This window comes from Calonectris borealis, chromosome 8 (assembly GCF_964195595.1).
Source record: "Calonectris borealis chromosome 8, bCalBor7.hap1.2, whole genome shotgun sequence".
Taxonomy (NCBI): domain Eukaryota; kingdom Metazoa; phylum Chordata; class Aves; order Procellariiformes; family Procellariidae; genus Calonectris; species Calonectris borealis.
In genome coordinates this window covers 11,574,594-11,589,460 of record NC_134319.1, presented here as the reverse complement: position 1 = coordinate 11,589,460, position 14,867 = coordinate 11,574,594, and the positions used below count along the sequence as shown (strand labels likewise).

Genomic DNA, 14,867 nt, shown 5'->3' with positions numbered 1-14,867 from the left:
GATCGGGGATGATGTTTTGAACTGCTTCTTTAACGCTGCCGTGGAGCGAGCTCTGCAGACACCCCGTCTCTTCTGCAGCTCTCCTACCTGGTGTTTTATTATTAGGAACAGTTGCATGAAACCCCCCCCAAGACTCACAGTTGCTTAGGAATTCATCTGCTCCTGCTGCTCATTGCTCACCTGAAATCACAAGCGACTGTGGAGAGGATTATGACTGAGTGAGAAATTAGCAGGAGCAGATGACATGACATGCTGCATAACAAGTAGCAAAAATCCCATTTTCTTGGAAAATGTCCTACCAAGGTGGGGAAAAAAAAAAAGGCAAACACAGAAGATCTAAAATTGTGGTAGAGGGATAATTTCTATTACTGGAAGAGCTCAGAAAGCTTTGAAAATGCAGACAACCACCTCCACAAATGGGGTTTCCACATCCCAAAGGTCACCCACAAGGAATACAGGAGGAAGAGGTTTCACAACATCTGTAAAAGAACTTCTTGTTGCTCCCTCTATTAATTTGCTAAATGGATGAAATATTCAGCTTCTTGCTGAATTCATCACTGGAAGTTGCTGACAAAACACACTCCTTTTCCAGCGCTGAGTCCCTAAAGGAGTGCCAAGAAACTGAAAGCACAAAATCCAAAAATCACGGCAAATACATCAAAAAAATAACATGCACCACCCAGCTGGGCCAAAGGGCTCACCAGAACCAGGATTACGCTAGGGACAGGGGAGCTGTGGCCACCACATCCCTGCTAGATGGAGTCCATGGAAGCACTAACCCACCACCACCACCTATGGCTGCGCCGGGAGGAGACCTGCTGCCTGCAGCTACACAAACTCTTCCCAGAGTAGAAATGTCCTCTCCTGCTCCAGCTAAGCTAGCAGAGGTGTACCAGCAGCCTTCACATGGGCCCTTTTTAACTTATCTCCTGGCCTTAATAGCAACTTAGTGCCTGCTGCTCCATAAACCACGTCTCTGGAGGACTTTAAATGCTCTCTTCCCATTTGGTTGGGTAACAGCAGACCCTGGCTCCTGGAGTGGATGACAGTGCAGTGGTGGGTTTTGACCTGTTCCATGTCCATACCTCCACCTCTTGGGCAGTAGGGATGAGGCATCCACCCTCCTGGAGGTGTGGGGGGCTCGTGTGTCCCATTTTGGGGTCAATCTGAGGTCTGACAGCCACACCAGGCACCCCGCAAGCCCTTCGTCTCACTCGTTCTCATCCCAGACATGCAGTTGTCAAGGGCCTGCAGACCTGCCCTGGGTCATGATTTTGTAGTAGAGAAGTTGTGTGGCTTGAGGTACATGGACTAAAGGTCTACAACATAGGAAGGTATTGGGCTTGACTGGTCCAGTGTACCTTAAAGCTCATACAAGGCTTAATTGTACTGTCTGCTAATTGCCTCTAAGGGAAGACTAAAGAGAGGGTGAGAGCAGAGAAGAAAAACTCCAGAGGATACAGCTGTGCTCCCCAGCCAACTTTCAAGGGACTTTAAGTGTCCAGCCCCCCTGTACCAAGAACAGTGAGAGCTTGCACTGGGGACAGCCAAACACTGGCAGGATGAAAGAGGACACAACGAGCCTGGTCCAAGCTGCCCAAGGGGAACCCAGACTGTAAAGATGTGGGGCTTGCTATAAGGACTGTGGCTGGGGTGTGGGAGGGCATCAAGTTCTTCTGCTCGCCCTACTCCGCAGGCTAAGGGCCACTTTCACTCTAGGATGCAGAAGCTTGCGAGGACCCAGGGTAGCAAAGCTTCTTCGATGCCTTGCGTGGCTCTTCTCCACTAGCAACCCTATCCACCCAGGCCATGCAAGGGGCTGCTGGTTTGGATGCTCACCTAGCCAGAGCGGCTGCCCCTGGGAGTTGAAGAGGAGGCTCTCGCCCTCCCGCTGGTAGGAGGGAGACACGTAGAAGTCACTGCTAATGATGCGCTGCAGGTGGCTGTCCTGCCAGTGGAGATCACAGCCCTCGATCGCCCGGGTGAACACAGTTCGTCTGGGCCTGGCCAGCGAGTCTGCAAACAGAAAAACCGTCAGTGCCTTGAGGGGCAGGGGCAGTTCCTGCCCCCAGACATGACCTCCCTGGACAGAGCAATGTCTTTACAATGAGAGCAAAGCCCCACTTGGTCCCCCCCAGCTGTTTCAGAGCTGAGCACAGGAGCTCTGGCTCCTGCGCTGTGGCAGATTGCCTTTAGATACCTCTGCTGCCCATCCCATCTCTCATGGAGACCGCCGTCTCCTTAGATGGCATTGCTAAGTAACTTGCTAGAATAGCTGCCTTGGCCAAAGAGGTGAGGAAAGAGGCAGGGACTGCCCTGCCGTTAGCTTTCTGACGATAATCCGCTGTCACTGATGCCTTGAAACGTGGCAGTGCATTCCCACCCCTGTGGCTCAGCGTGCAGGCAGCTGCCAGGGGTCAGGACTGGGCTTCCTCAGTGTTACTGCCCCGCAAGGACCACGAGCTCTCCTATTCTGCTCCAATGCAAAGCCCCGGCTTCACTGAACCACAGCTGCTTAGATCAGCAGCACCTGAAGCCGTGAAGGGAACCGCACGAGCGTGTCTCATCTGCCTCCGGGCGATGGAGGGAACCATCGCCTTCCAGCAACCTCCCCCGGCTGTGTGAGAGGGCTGGAAGGGAGGAGACAGCATCATCTGAAACCCCACCGCTGCTCTGCAGCAGGTGTCTGTGCTCCTCTTCAGAGCTGTTCCGTAACTACGATGATATTTTCAAAGCTATCGAATGCTGGACGAGCATTTCACTCCAGCCAGACAGATCAGACAAGTGGTTTGTCGGGAAGAAAAGGCCCATCCGGAGCAATCCTGCTATCGCTCCAGCCACGCTGGAGCACAAGGGCCAAACACAGCCAGCGGGCTGCAAAATGGGAAGCCCCAAAGGGGATGCAATGCTGAATGTTGGGTCCTGCAACCCGCAAGACAGGCCAAGTTAAATGCATTCGAGAGGGGAAAACAAAAGGCACCGCTCAAAGCTGATCCAGGGCGGCTGGATAAACACGCTCCGGAAATGATGGCAACAAGCAATTAGCTTGAATGCTGCAGGCACCCCGAGGTGGAGAGAAATTAAACAGGTGTTTGTACATACAGAACCAAGCCTGCTCACTTTACCAGGAAGGATTTCAGGAATCAGCTGTTCTTTCAGTAATAAAAGAGACTGGCAACAATTTGCAGCAGTATTTGCATAGGCACAGACATTAATCCCAGGACACCTCCAGGGTCCGGGCTGTTTTCAGTCCCCTGCTTGGAGAGGCAGGAGCGCGGGGACAAGGGGACATCCCTGGCACGCGCTTTGGAAACTCCCCGCATGTCTGAAAATGTGACCTGCTCAGCCCCGGTGACCTGCCCCGAACGCCAGAGCGAATCCTCAGCGGAGCTGGGAACACCAGGGGGGAGTCCCGGGCCTGGCACAGGACGTGGAGCAAGGCCAGGTTTAAATTAAGCCGCTCCCCGAGGATGCGCACAGGGAGGCAGCCGGGGCGCACGGTCCTGGCCGTGGCTGGGGCGGGCTGGCAGGACGGCCGCGCTCCCAAACCGCTGCTGGGGGACTAATCCCACCCAGAAGAGTGAAGTTTCCTTCGCGGCACGGCTGCCGCCCCCCTCTCCTCTTCCCACTTTGGCCGCACGTAATACACCAAAGACCAATTCCAGCGCAGCAGATGGAGGCACGGTAAGAGCAGTAACTTTCAATTAATGTCTACTTCAGGCAAAAGAAAGGGGAAAAAGTGTTTTAAAGGGATCAAATGCTTTGTCAGGGGTTGAGAAAATATTTTAGCATGAAGGAACAACCCCATAACTACATTGCTCTGTTTGTGCTCTGCACTTGAACCATGTTTAACATCCCTGGCTAATGACTTATCTACCATCTGCATCAAAGCCCAGAAGTGAGACCCAACGGCTGGGTGAGGGGCTCTGCATCACCTCAACTCCTCACTCTCACGTTACAGCCAGGGCTTCAGAGCTCAGTTCCACTCCGATTCAAGCAGTACCATTTTTCTGTAAAACTCCATACCTAAACCTGCACAGACCATATGGGTCCAAACTCCCCCGTGGTCAAATTGCTTTAAAATGGCCTTTGAAAAGGATTTGATGCTCAAAGTCCAGGTGACTTCACCCAAGACGTCGCAAAGAGCCAAACATTTCCAAGTGTATCTAAAACCAGGGTTTTCTCTGTAAAGAGAAATGTTTTGTATTCCCGTGCCCCCCGGAGACATCACCAGCAGGTGAACTGAGGTCTCTCAACTTTGGGGTGAGTTTTGACCCTGACCCAACCCCTGCACCGGCTGGATTTCCACCCTCTGCCCGGACTCACCTTGGCTGTGACCAGAGCTCTGCGTAAGCGCATTGGTGATGTTGGGAAGCTCGTTACCGTAATTGCCATCTTCCAGAGGACAGACGTCCATCTCGCCCCACTTGCGCAGCTGCCGGAGCCAGCAGGATTTCTCTTCCAGCTTGCAGTGCGGGTTTAACACCACGCACACCCACAGCGCCCCTAAACAAAGCCAAGAAATCAAGGAGGTGCCACCACCGTACCCGTGGGGCAAAGCTCTTCTGCTCCTGCGCTCGTCGTGAGAGCCTGCAAGGTTTCATCAGCATCCGTAAACTCATTTCAGTATAATGCATGGACCCAGGAGGGGGATTTAGACAGCTTTTAAATAAAAGTAAAACTCCTCTGTAATGAAGCTAAATTATAATCTCATGAGATGGGGGACAGTGGGGAGGAGGGAAGAAGAGAGCAGTTGTGTATGAATTTGTGAGTGCTTCTGTCTGCCAGGACAAATCTACTGTTTGAACTACACATCAAAGCATGCTTAAAAACACCCTGGCAAGCTGCAGAGTCTGTATCTCCAAAGACTAACCTGATTTTGATCCTACCCACGTTCCAAGCGCTTTAAAGCCCGCTCCGAATGCTATTTCATCTGCCATTGTTCTTCAGGCCATTTGCATTCAACTATTTAAAAAGGAGATTTGGTGTATTTTCTTCCTTTTCTTTTTTTCTTTTTCTTTTTTAATCCCCAGTAGCCCCCAGCCTGCAGAGGAACCAGCAGAGGAACCTGGAGCTTGGCTTGATGTCTTGCAGGCAAGAGCCCTCCAAGGTGCAAGCCCTCCAAGGTGCAAGCCCTCCAGATCTCGCAAGCAGAGGTGCCCATCAGTAGGATATGCACGCTGACCCCCCCCAGGTCAACCATGGGACCTCACAGGCCTGATGATGCTGTCTGCTGTGCAAGAGGCAGAACCAGGCCCAAGAACATCTGTAGTCATTAAGATCCAGCTCATCTCTTCATAAGACGAGGCTGACGCTGGTGCTGCTAACCAAGCCTCACCAACTCTCCTGGGTCACCCGCTACTCTGAAAAGGGCTGCAGCAACCCAAGCAAGTGCAAAACCGTAAATTCTCCTTTAGCTAATTACATTTTTGCCCAAATTTCCCTGCAAGGCTGACAGCATGCAGCACGTCCCCTCCCTTGTGCCTGCTCCGCGGGGTGGGATGGCTGCGTGCTGGCACAGCTGCGGTGCGCAGTGTCCCCGGGGATCCCCCCGGGCTGAGCAGCCTGTGCTGCTCCTCTCTCTGCCCGGGTCGGATTCTGCCACACACCCGGGACAGCTCAGCCTCCCGCAGAAACACCCTCCCCTGCCTCTCCTTTGTGGGCCCAGTGGAGACCTGGAGCACCTTCCTTTCCCCGCCCAGCCAGCTGCTCTCCCCCGGCTCCAAAGAGCCAAAATTCCCATCCCAAAGTGACAGCCAGCGGCAGGACAACATCACCCGACACGGCTCTGCTGCACGGCGAGGGGATTCCTCCAGGCGCCCAAACCATCTCCCGCGCTTGCTGCGTTTTGTGCGGCAGCTCCCCAGCTGCACAGCCGCGCCGTCGAGCCAGACCGCCCCGAGCAAGGCTGCGACTCCGACACAGGCAGCTGGAGCAGCCGGTCCCTCTTCCAGGCAGCGCGAGGCAAGACCAGGCTGAGCAGCGATGTCCTGGCTCCGCTCCGGTGTCTCCCTGCTCCTCTGGGTTATAGCTGAGCTTTGGTGGTGCTTTTGGGGTGCATCTCCCAGCACCCGTCCTCTGCTAGTTGGGACTTGTGGACATTAATAAGGCGTGGAGGCTGTGCACGTCCAGCTCCTAGGAGCAGCTTGGCTCGGCAGGAGAGACGTCACGGCGTCACAACGCAGATGGTGGCAGCAGCATCGCATCCAGGAACGGGCATGGGAAAAGCAACCAGGCACTGAAGATCAGCAAATATTCAAAGGAGCCCTCGCCCAGTCCAGCTCCATCGGCATCTCAGCTCCGCTGCTCCCAGGAAACCCCACCAAAACCCCACTCCCTTCTCACGAACAGCGGGGAAATAAGACTTTTGAGCTGCAACATCAGCACTTAATGCACATGCAAAGGAGAGCTGACTCCTTAGGGGCTTTCGGGGCCCATCCCTCCCAGAGCGGGTCCAGGCCACTCACTTCCAGGCTCCGGTAGGCTCCATGGGGGCTGCATGGATACAGCGTCTTCCAAAAACTCAGGTCTCGGCTCCGGCAAATGAGTTTTCCTCAAGGCTCTGGTTCCTGCCCCTCAGCCGAGCGGCGAGTGCCTGCCTGCTGCCCCTCCCGAGGGCATGAAACTCCCCACCTCCTCGGGCGGGCATGAGCCAAATCCTGCACTGGGTTCCTGGCATTGGGCGTCCCGGGGCTCCGGCTGGTTTCGGGCATCCCCTTCCCAGCACTCCTGCCCGTTGTCGCTGCCCCTCTTCACCCGCCCCAGGGCTGCTTGTGCAAAAAGCAGCCTCTGGCGATTTTGGCTCCCGCCTCTGACGGCGAGCAGAGTGGCTCGGCTGACAGGCGGTAACGAGGCTCGGTGCTCCGGCTCCGCTGCCCCCAGGAATGGGATGCACCCACTGGATTTTTGGCTCCCACAGCTCAGCTAAGATGCGATCCGCAGAAGCCTCATGACTTTGCAGCCTATTTTTGGGAGCCGCCAAAATGCTGTGCCCCTGGGCTCTCAGGCAGAAGGGAAGAAGTGGCAGGGAGGTGGGGACAAGGAGGGAAGAGGGATTCGCATCCGTCTCGGCCACGACAGTTATCTGGGAGACGGAAAAGAGGGGTTTTCTGAGCCCTACAGTCAAGTGACATCAGCTGACAGCACAAATGACTCCTGTCCTGAGCCAAAATGCCGTGCCGGGTCAAACTGCATGTCTGCTCACATGCTGCAGAAACCTTCATCTGAACTTTCCAATAGCAGAAGGTTAAGCGGGGAACAAAGCGGCAGATCACGATTAAGCTAAGCCTCTAAACAAAAATGCTTTTTGATGACGGGGCTGGGTGCAGGGACGGGGGGGTCGGAGCCTTCCCAGCCCTGCGGTCCCGGCTGCCGGCCCCGGAGAGGACAGGCGCTCCGATCCCGCGCCCAAGTTTCCAAACCATCAAAGAAATTCTCCCGTTTCCCACAGGGTCGCTCCCCAGCTTAATCTGCTGAAATTCCCCACTGTAAACAAGTGGCCGAGATAAATAAACCCGTCTCCAGGCAGATTAAGGTCAGGCTGCACTTCAGCTGGTTTTTCGTCTATTTTTTGTAATTAGGCTTTAATCGTAAGTACTAATACGCCAGGGCAAATACTCCCACGCCACAGAGCTCTCCATCCAGCAGGTCTTTCCTTTGGCTCCCCAGCAGACGGGGCAATAGATGTTCAGTTGGCAGCACATGCAAGCAAACGATGCCCTTTTTATTTTAATTTTTTTTTAAACTCTGAAATCCTGCAAAATCCTTTACATTTTCCCCAGCATAAATCCACAATCTTCTTTAAGGCTGATCTTCTTCCAATCCCACGCAAGTCTGTGATGCAGTCTTTGCTAAAATCAATGATTAATTATTAAACACGTGCCCAAAATAATTTCCGCGAGGCCCGTTTTTCTCTTCCACGTGGCAGGGGAACGTGGTCTGCGCCGGGGCTTCCCGCAGCAGCTGGCACCAGGCCCCCTGTCCCCCGCTTTGGCAGCAGCAGTAACACCGGGCAGCTTTGGCATCTGCAGCCCACGAGCGGTCAGACACCATGCCTTCAGCGCCCCACGCGCCCCGGCTACTGTTGCCTGCCCAGCGATGGTTTGGGACATCTCTCCGCGTTGCTGATGTTCGTTACCGGTGAACACCACCACTCACTGCAGCTCTGGTCCCTCCATGCCTGGACCCTTCCTTCAGAGGGATGCTCTGTTCCTACAGCAAATGCTGCCCAGGTCCAAATCCAAAAGGCTTCTGTAAGATGGAGGGAATAATCCCTGCGCTGAGTATAGTCCATGCTCATCCTGCACTGGAGCCGTTTCTTGGACCATCACCATGTCTTCTGCAGGGGCTTCTCTTCAGCATGGAGATGTCCGAATCCCTCTCGCACGATGTGCCTACGCCAGGCGAGCCGCTCGCTCTGACGTGCGTTGGCTGGCACCACGTTTCACCTGCTGTCACGCTGATCCAGCCTTGGTAGGACCCTGACGTTTCCTAGCCACCCTGCCATCTGCTGATGGGGACGTGCTGCCGCCTCCTCCCGCTCTGCCGACCAAAACTACAAGCACCGACCTGGTCCTTGCACTGTTAAGCCAGGACTGAAACCCAACCACTCCCGCCGCATGTGTGAGGGAAGGGAGGGAGGGCTCTCGGCTTGGATAGCAGGTTTGAAGTCTGGCCAAATAATCTGTAATTCTGGGCAAACTGCTTCCTGAGTGCAGGCCTGCCTAGACACCCATCCATCAACATTTCACCAATGTGTTTGCTTTCTTCCATGCGGAAATTCTGGCTTGGTGGATTTGGCCACCTCTCCAGGATCCTTGCATATCCAACTCTCTAGCTGCAGCATCCCAAAATCCTGGAAATATCTTCTTGGCAAGCAAGCACAGATGAGCTCTTCAGAGCCGGCGTGGTTATTTCCATCTAGGAAACTTCACACAGGAGCGAGACATCCCACCCCTGCCCGGCCCTTGTCTGCGCTGTTTGGCCAGGCTCTCCGGTCTCACGGCTGTGTTTGCATTTGTTGGGACACTTGGTCTGTGACCCCAGCTGCAGTTTCAGGTACTCCAGATCCCGGACCACCCTCAACCTCTTCCAGCTCTACAACATCCCTTTGGTCCCAGCCTGTAAGCCCTTGCCCTTACGCAGCATCTCCCACCGGCAGGCTGCAGAGAAGCTCAAACTCAACATGAAACTATGGCACAAGTCAAACTATTCACCCAAGATCCCAGATGTCCAGGAGAGCCCAGAACTGCTGGGTTAACTCTACCACACAACCAACCTCCCTGGGCCCACGTCATCTAAATGTTTTATTCTAATGATATTACGGTGTCAGCCAGCTGAGCCGGTGTCTAAGGTGCTTAGCTAGAATTACCCAGAACCGCATTTCTCTTAAAGCCAGGCTCTGCGCTGGCCATCCTGCCCCCCTCACTCTGGAAACGTGCACCACGGCACGCAGAAATCTGTTGGACAGGATGAGACTTGAGAACCTGCCTTTCCCCCTCTGGATCACGGTTCCTCCAGGAATGGCACTTCCACGTCTCCAGGCTCCATGTCCAGCCCCTGGGGCTCACCAGCCCGTATCCTCCCTCGCAAAGGCTTTGGGGCAGCACACCAAACATCAGGCTGCTGCAAGTATGGGACCAGCCACACTCCGCACACCCATCATCCTCGACTCCTTTGCAGGAGAGGGGCTGGTTTAAGGTGTTGAAGTGTACAGTTGGGGCCTGATCCAGCTGTCCCACCAGGATTTCCCCAGCAGGGGATAGAGCAAGCTCCTGGCATCTCTCAGGGCCTCTGCTCCCAAAAAAGAGCCTCAAAAGCCTCTGAGATGATGTCTGCTGGCCCAGCAGCCCAGGCAACCCTGCTGCTGCTCTCTGCAAGGCGGTGACTCTTACCCAGCTCATCCCAGAGCTGCCGGCACTTCTCCGTTATGCCTGTCCCCTGCTGCCTCCAGAGGGAGAGCCGAGGATCGGCCATGAACTGCTCCGTTATCAACGTCAGCATCCTGGCCCCGTTGGAGTCCCTCATGCGCAGCATCTCCCGAACCTGGAAAGGACAGAGAGAATGTCCTTTGTGAGACAACCCACGGTCCCCTGGAGGTGTTTAATACATGGTCACCTGGCTGGCAACTCACAGCTCCCTCAGTCTGGGGGTCCAGACTGTAATTATATACATATATATACGTGTATAACGTATAGTCATACATTATAACACTTATGCAATGGCTATGACCTGGCTGATTGGAGTCCAGCTGAGTAGCAGCCACAGTCTAGGCTGTGAAGAGGACCAAGCAATCAAGAACATGAAAACAAGGCCCTTCTGCAAAGAAAGAAAAGAGCCTGTAGGCTGGTGCCACCTCTCCATGGTCTCGGTAGGCTCTGCAGGGTTGGCTTCCCCCCCACCGTGCTGATGGGGAGATGGGGGAAAGCCCTGCCTTGCGCAGGGATCACGGCAAGCCCATCGCATAGGAGGAAGGGACCTGCCAAGGGAGCGGGTGAGACAACCCAGGCCTGACCCAGAGCCTGGATTACAACCGCCTGCTCCGCGACCGGGCGAGAAGGCACTGGAGCAGATTCCCAGCTGTGACAGGCACCCTGCCAGGGCAGCCGGCGAGCTGCCGGCTACGTGACGCGCTGAGCGGAGAGGGGAGAGAGCAGCCGGCTCCTCCTCACCTTGGCAAACATGGAGTTGAGCTGCTTCCCCGAGCCGTAGTACCCTCCCTGAGATAGGAACAGCTTCACCTGCTCTCGGACCTGCTCCTCGTCCAAGTGCCAGCAGTTCTCATCGTCGATGCTGGCCCCAGCAGTGGGGTCAGGAGCGCCTAGAGGGATGGGGAGGGAAGAGAAAAGAGACAACCGTGTTTATAGCGGCAGGGTCAGCAGTCCCACCAGCAAGAACAAGTGGACCTACCTCTATTTTATATGGACCCACCTCTGTTTTCTCAGCTCAGGTGAGGGAAAACCAACCAGGTTCCCAGGCAGCGAGCCCCAGCTGACAGCGTCACGCTCTCCCTTCCACGGCAGTGGCAGCAGCTGCCAGGAGGAATTCCGACCACAGGGCTAATGTCTAGCTCGCCCCTCTCTCTCTGCACCCCACGTGAAGTGAGGCTGAGGAAAAGCAGGGACCTGCTTTCCTTCAAAGCCCAGGGGGAGCAGGCAGGGCAGCAGCAGAGCCTGGAGCACTCCCTGGCCGGAGGGTGTTCCTCCTCTTGCTCCACATCACCGGTTTGTTTAAGTGACAGAAAAGCTCCAATTCCTGCAAGCCCTTCCCCACGTTAGGAACAGTCTCACAGAGGTAGCACTGCACGGGGGCTCCAGAGCCCCGGGTTAAATGCCTGATCCTGCCCCTCATTTGCTCCAGGACAGGGGACAAGTCCCTGTGCATCAGTGTACCTACCTGGGAGAGACCCTCTGCTGGAAAGAGCAAAGGATCAATAATCCTTCAAAGAGCAAACTGTGACCGGAGCAGGGCCTTTGGCAGGCACACATGTGTGTTCACAGGCTGTATTTCATCTTCCAGAGAACAAAAAACCAGAAAAACCCACAAGTGCTTTAAACAACAGCTTGGATCCACCTCCCCTTGCCTTGCCCCCTTCAATTCCCATTTTTCCCCCCGAGCGCTGCCCTACCTCCCAGCAACGTCTCCGGCTTCCCGGGCTCGCGGAGCAGGCAGCAGCACAGCTCCAGCAAGCAGCCAGGAGTGCAAAAGGGAACAGAAACTCAGCTTTTCATCTCCCCACTTGTGATCCCTGCTCTGCAGAAACCCCTCAGTGAAAACCAGTGCCAAGGAGGGATGGGTGCAGCTGGAGGATGCTCTGCTCCACTTCGGTCTGCTTCTCCCACCTCATCTCCCTCTTGAGCGAGGAAGGGGGTCAGCGCGGGAAGAGCGAGGCGCTGCACGGACAGCCAAGGGATGCTGTAGCCGACGCATTCCCAATTAAATCTTAACGACGTCTTCCCCACTCGACTGCGATCTGGTTGGGAAGCAGACATCACTTTCACGCAGAGACAGCTTGGGATGCTGCACACGTCCCAGCCCCCTGCGCTGAACCAGGAGCTCAAATGCAATTCATGAAAATCAAGCTCCAGGATTGAGTCTTCTCAGCAGGGCGACTGTCTCTTCGTGGCTTGTAAGCGAGAGGACGTCAACCCGAGGGGTTTTGCTCCTCCGGCAAAGGCTGAGAATGCTCCTGACCCGGTAAGATACAGCTATTTGTATTTAATGTCCTTTACAAAATTCCTTTAATTTCTGCTAACAGTCGCTGCCTCAGAGCTGTTCCAGCAAGCTCTAGGCGCAGCCTGCACCATGCTGAAGGGAGAGGAGGATGCTGCTCCCTCTGTAGAATAATTTATAGTCAACAGAACCATGTAATCGGGACAGGAGCTGAAGCAGCAGAAAGGAAATCACAGCCCCTGGATGAGCACGAGGGCTTTCGCCTACAGCCCCGCGCATGCCCTGATCCTGCTCCCCGGCTGCCGGTGGCCAAGCCACGAGGGACCACCATGCCAGGACCAGTCCATCCTGTCTGCCTCAGCTTTTCCGTACCTTTTCCTTCTCTCCCCCAACCTCGTCCTTATCTCACAGATAAAGAGCAGACAAGTCAGCGATTATCCCCTATCAGGAACCAATGACTAACCTGTCTACCATGAGCGCTTACCCCGGCCCCACCGCCGAGGTATCCCAGTCGCTTGAACTCTTAACATCCTCCTCCCCACCATCCCGCCTGCCGCTCCCAGCTGCAGCTATCCAGACCAGCCAGGTAGTCTCAGCTGCCTCTATAGGGTCACCTGGCTGCACCTATAGGGACCAGGAGGGCGTGGATGCCTGGGGTGATCCATCCCACCTAAGCTCAGCCCATCCTTGGTCCCTCACCGAGGCCACTGTGACAGATAAAGGTGGAGGAATCAGCAAGATGCAAAAAGTGGCTGCATTTTTGTGGGGTTCCCGGGGCTACCCTCAGCGCTCGCTGCTCACACACAGCGTTAGCGATGGAAAGCCCAAGCAGCGAGGAAAGCAGCGTGCAGCTAAATAAAACCTCCTCCTCCCACGCAACACATTGAGCACTTCGCACGTTGGGGTTCAGGCCGCAGCCAAATTAGTAACGCGCCTCCCGCGCCTCCAAATAAAACCTGAATTCGCTTGTAAATGTATTTCGCTCTCCTATAAAAGATTCAGAGAGAGGGTTGTAATAGCAGATTCCCACATGTGCAATGCAACCTGGCAGATAACGGGCTGCCCAATTACACCGGGGAGCTGGATAAACATTTAAGAGCAAACAACGGGATTTGTGCCGGGTTTAAATATTAATGGCAGGATTTGTCCACCTCCCCTTGCCAATGTTCACACCGTGGGGGCTTCGGCAGCGGCATGCCGTGACGCAGCTGATGAGTGATTCCATGTCTCGGCTCCAAAGGAGCAGGGAACGGCATGTAAAACAGCCCAGCGCCTGCGTAACACGTTTCTCATATAGCAGCGTTCCTGCTCCAAAGAGCCCTGTTTCAGATGTGCTGGATCTTGGTCCTGCCGGATTCAGATTTAAGGAAACACAACCGCACATCTTGAGTGGAAAGAGGGTTTCACCAGCCCGTTTACACAGGCTGTAGAAACAGAGATAAAAATGCAATCCATCAAATCAGAAGCAGGACCCCCCCCTCACTGCGGGCTTGGGGTTTAACTGTTTGACAGCCAAGCGAGACTTCTCCAGGGGGATACAAAGACTGAGAAATAAGGACTGGAAAAACCTACAAATTAGAAAACAGAGTGAGGCCAGGCATGGAAAATTCAACGCCTTGCTCAGAAATTAGCTGCCCAACGTGAAGAAAATGAAAGCCACGTCTGGACCAGAAAGCAGCAGGTTTCCAGGGCTGAGGAGGTGGTGGGACCTCGTGGCTCACACCGAGGCATTGGCGCATCCTGGACTCAAGCTCACAAACCCAAGAAGGGGAGATACATCAGCTGGGCAGCATGGGAAGCACTCCCAGAGTGTCTCACGCAGCACAGCAGTGGTGACACAAAGAAAAAGGGGTAATTGTTATTTTTAACCAGTGCCTGGAGCTGCTAAACTGATGGTAAAAGCAACCCAGCAACCCTGGCATCTCCCTTGCGGTCATCTTGGCCAACCGTGCCTGATACCCGCTGGCGGCTTGGGGTCTGGCCGTGCTGGCCCTGGGGTCAGCGGTGCCGGGGTGGGCTCTGCCAGCCAGCCGAGCCACAGCCGCCTGGAGCAGGGCTGGCCATCGTGGCAGCGGTTCACAAGGGCCATCTCATGACTGCACATGGTGGTGTGGCTGAACACCTCCGGGCTGCCTCGCCAGCATCCGGAGAGAAAACAGACGTGAAGGAATAGTTTGGGGCGGGGAGGACACGGACAAATAAACAAACAGCAGAAAACCTCAGAGAGAAAATAACCAGGCACCAGAAAGGAAATGAACTCTAACGAGGGACTAAAAATAGCAGCAAAGTGAGGAGTCAAGCTCCACCAAGGCTCCTCGTTCGTTTTCAAGGGGAGGCAAGTTGGACGGAGCCTCCAGGGCGGCCTGAAGATTCACACCCATCTGACAGCAATGGGGCAAGTGAAGCCAGACCAGCTCCCAGCACGATGGCCGGGAGCTCTCTGGTTCCAGCTGGTACCAGCGTCGGGTCTGGCTGTCTTTGGAAGCCCCTCGTCAAGCACCGCACCCACGCTCTGGGGTCATTCGGCAGCCTCAGGGGCTGTCAAGACAAGGGGGAAGAGCCGGCGGCAGAGCCTTTCCCTCCAGCACTCAGGTGTGCTATTTTCCCTTAAATTCACATCAGCTCAGCAACCAGGAACACGAATCCCCTGGAGACCTGACCTTCTCCTCCTCCCCAGCGGGAATGCAGAATTTCAA

The 14,867-nt window shown here is 55.0% G+C and overlaps 1 protein-coding gene across 1 annotated transcript in view; it reads right to left on the bottom strand.

Annotated features, from left to right (window-relative positions):
• ZSWIM5 (zinc finger SWIM-type containing 5) overlaps positions 1-14,867 on the bottom strand; it is a 29,208-nt gene that overhangs the window by 9,239 nt on the left and 5,102 nt on the right. Inside the window, exons 2-5 of the mRNA XM_075155944.1 lie at positions 10,671-10,819; positions 9,894-10,044; positions 4,327-4,506; positions 1,840-2,016 (exon numbers count right to left, since the gene is read on the bottom strand). Coding sequence (XP_075012045.1) covers positions 1,840-2,016; positions 4,327-4,506; positions 9,894-10,044; positions 10,671-10,819 — 657 coding nt within the window. The remainder of the gene's footprint in view (positions 1-1,839; positions 2,017-4,326; positions 4,507-9,893; positions 10,045-10,670; positions 10,820-14,867) is intronic.